Raw genomic sequence first — 2,500 nt, 5'->3', positions numbered from 1 at the left:
ATGTGGAATCTTATGAATTTCATAAGTATCCCACTGACGTTGCAAGTGACTGAAACACTCTCTGCAAGCTTGAACTCGCCCCGATGCCTCCATAGGATGCGACTTACTGGGGCGGGAGTGATTCGTCAGGCTTGGGAAAAAAGGAAACACTCCTAACTGTTGTTTAGCATAAATGTCTACCAAAGTTCCCTTTTTATGATGGTCACCACAAACATAGCACACCTCAGTAGTGGCATTTTTGTCTGGCATACTCAAGTCCAATAATCCCTCTGTCTGAGGCGATGGGTCAGGTTGCGAGCGTTTCGTACCACGTCCTCGCCCGCGGTCTATGGTCAAATCTAAGGCCTCTTGTTGAGGAAGTGGCTGTGGTACTGTTAGCTGTTGAAGCGTGGGTATTCCTGGTGGGGGTAAAGGCATGGTTGGAGGCTGCACTTGCGGCGGTAATATCCTTACACGTTTAGTTTCGTGAACACCGCTCGGAGTGACTGGTGCCATGGATACGGTAGGATGAACTCTACCACCGATACTATTACTACTACTACTCTGTGGTGGTCTTTTGGGATCTGAAGGGACTGGTGGTGGGTCAGTAGTTAACCCAAGAAGCTGCGAAACATATTCACTCTGGACACCCCCCTCAACCCCGGTATAAGGCCCTTGGTCAACCCTCTTGAGCCAATAGAAACGTTTCACGGGAGGAACCTTCTCTCTTTCGTAGGATTCCCACTGCTGTGTAAGACACGAGAAACACAATAAGCAGGACAAAACCAGGCCTTCTGGAGTTTGGGGATCAGCTCCATCGGGAGGTTCGTGTGTCTCCAAAAATGGGAAGTATGGCCCCGAGGCCTGTTGTCTGACAGCTAGGGGATACTCAGCACACCCAGGATGTCCACACACATAACAAGTTACTCGTCTTTTGGACTCTGTGCCCTCTGGTCGGATACATACTGGTTTCATGGCTTTGGATTAATATTCTCTTCACAGGACGATGACTGAACCATTACATCTGGAAAAGATAGAGAACAAAGTATTAATTACAACTGTTTTGATGGGTAATCAAAATCATTTCGTAGTTTTATACACAAAGTAGGAATATCCTGTACCATCAATACTAAAACCAATTATGAGAGTTGCTTCTTTGGGTAGTGGTATTAAAAATGAAATTTCTTATATCATAAAAATGAAAATAAATTTAACAAACATATACTTGTGTTAAAAGAAATTGAATCAAGTACGTGGCATGTGGTATAAAAGGGCTCCGCAATGCATAATCCAATGTAATTAAACGTTAAATACAATTACCATATATATAAAAAGTCCTCATCAATGTAGAACCTATTGAAAATGTGCTGATCATAAACAAATTATAGATAATCTCTCATCTTATGATAAAACTTTAAAATTAAATTGTCTTTAATAGACTAAACTCAATTAAACTTAGTAGCATCTGTCGTAGACAAGACCGTTCCACACATTCTTATAACCTAAAAAATCATAAGAGGATTTGAACCCAAATCTCCCAATGAATACCAGAAACCTCGCCCCCCCCCCCCTTCTATTCCATCATCACACTCTTGAAACTGGTATCAACTGCTTTCTCTTAGACTACATTACATCATCAAAAGGCCAAGATTAATCTTGCAACACTGTTTGCTACCACAACATCTGACCTATAAAACTATCGGCTTCGCTGCACAATTTTTTTTTTTTTTTTTTTTAGCTGATGTGGAAGATGAGTGAAATAAGAGTGAGAACAGTTAGCTAGCTAACCATGGTAGGGAAAAGTTTGGAAAGATGAGTATTAGTAAGAGTAATGTAGTTTTATTCAGTTGATAGGAAAGATGGGTGAAATAAGAGAGAGAACAGTTAGCTAGCTAACCATGGTAGGGAATAAATTGGAAAGATAAGTATTAGTAAGAGTAATATACAATTTTTTTAAGCTGATGTGGAAGATGGGTGAAATAAGAGAGTGAGGACAGTTAGCTAGCTAACCATGGTAAGGAATAGTTTGGAAAGATAAGTATTAGTAAGAGCAATGTAAAGTTTTATTTAGTTGATAGGAAAGATGGGTGAAATAAGAGAGAGAAGAGTTAACTAGCTAACCATGGTAGGGAAAAGATTGGAAAGATAAGTATTAGTAAGAGTAATGTAAAGTGTTTAACCACAATTTTATTTACATAAAGATACATATGACTTGCCATACAATAAGGAGGAAGTGTCTGGCTATATATATATATATACACCTTTCCTGTCACGCTCAGTAGGGACAGGGAGTAGTAATACCCTAGTGAGAGGGGGTACCCGGAGAAGTACACTCGGAAACCACACACTCCCACAAACTGCCGAACCAGCGGGTTGTATTAGGGATGGGGGAGAGGGTGGGAAGAGTAAAATGTATGTATGTGTGTGTGTACGTGTGTGTCTATCTAAATACTTGAGACGTTATTTTTTACGGCTCGGGTACACTAAAAGTACAATGATAATTTGTCAACATATAAATATC

At 40.2% G+C, this 2,500-nt stretch overlaps 1 protein-coding gene across 6 annotated transcripts in view; it reads right to left on the bottom strand.

Annotated features, from left to right (window-relative positions):
• Positions 1 to 2,500, bottom strand: part of LOC137624581 (uncharacterized) — a 96,744-nt gene that overhangs the window by 34,064 nt on the left and 60,180 nt on the right. For all 6 annotated transcript variants that reach the window (XR_011040752.1, XM_068355519.1, XM_068355518.1 and 3 more), the window contains exon 2: positions 1 to 1,003. This exon is cut by the window's left edge and continues 1,260 nt beyond it. Coding sequence is in view for 5 of the 6 variants with exons in the window: in XM_068355519.1 (XP_068211620.1) it covers positions 1 to 954 (954 nt within the window). In the remaining variant the exon portion in view is untranslated. The remainder of the gene's footprint in view (positions 1,004 to 2,500) is intronic.

The sequence above is a fragment of the Palaemon carinicauda genome, chromosome 31, assembly GCF_036898095.1.
Source record: "Palaemon carinicauda isolate YSFRI2023 chromosome 31, ASM3689809v2, whole genome shotgun sequence".
In the NCBI taxonomy this organism is placed as follows: domain Eukaryota; kingdom Metazoa; phylum Arthropoda; class Malacostraca; order Decapoda; family Palaemonidae; genus Palaemon; species Palaemon carinicauda.
Note: the sequence above shows the minus strand (reverse complement) of the source record. Positions and strands in the feature narration are given on the sequence as shown.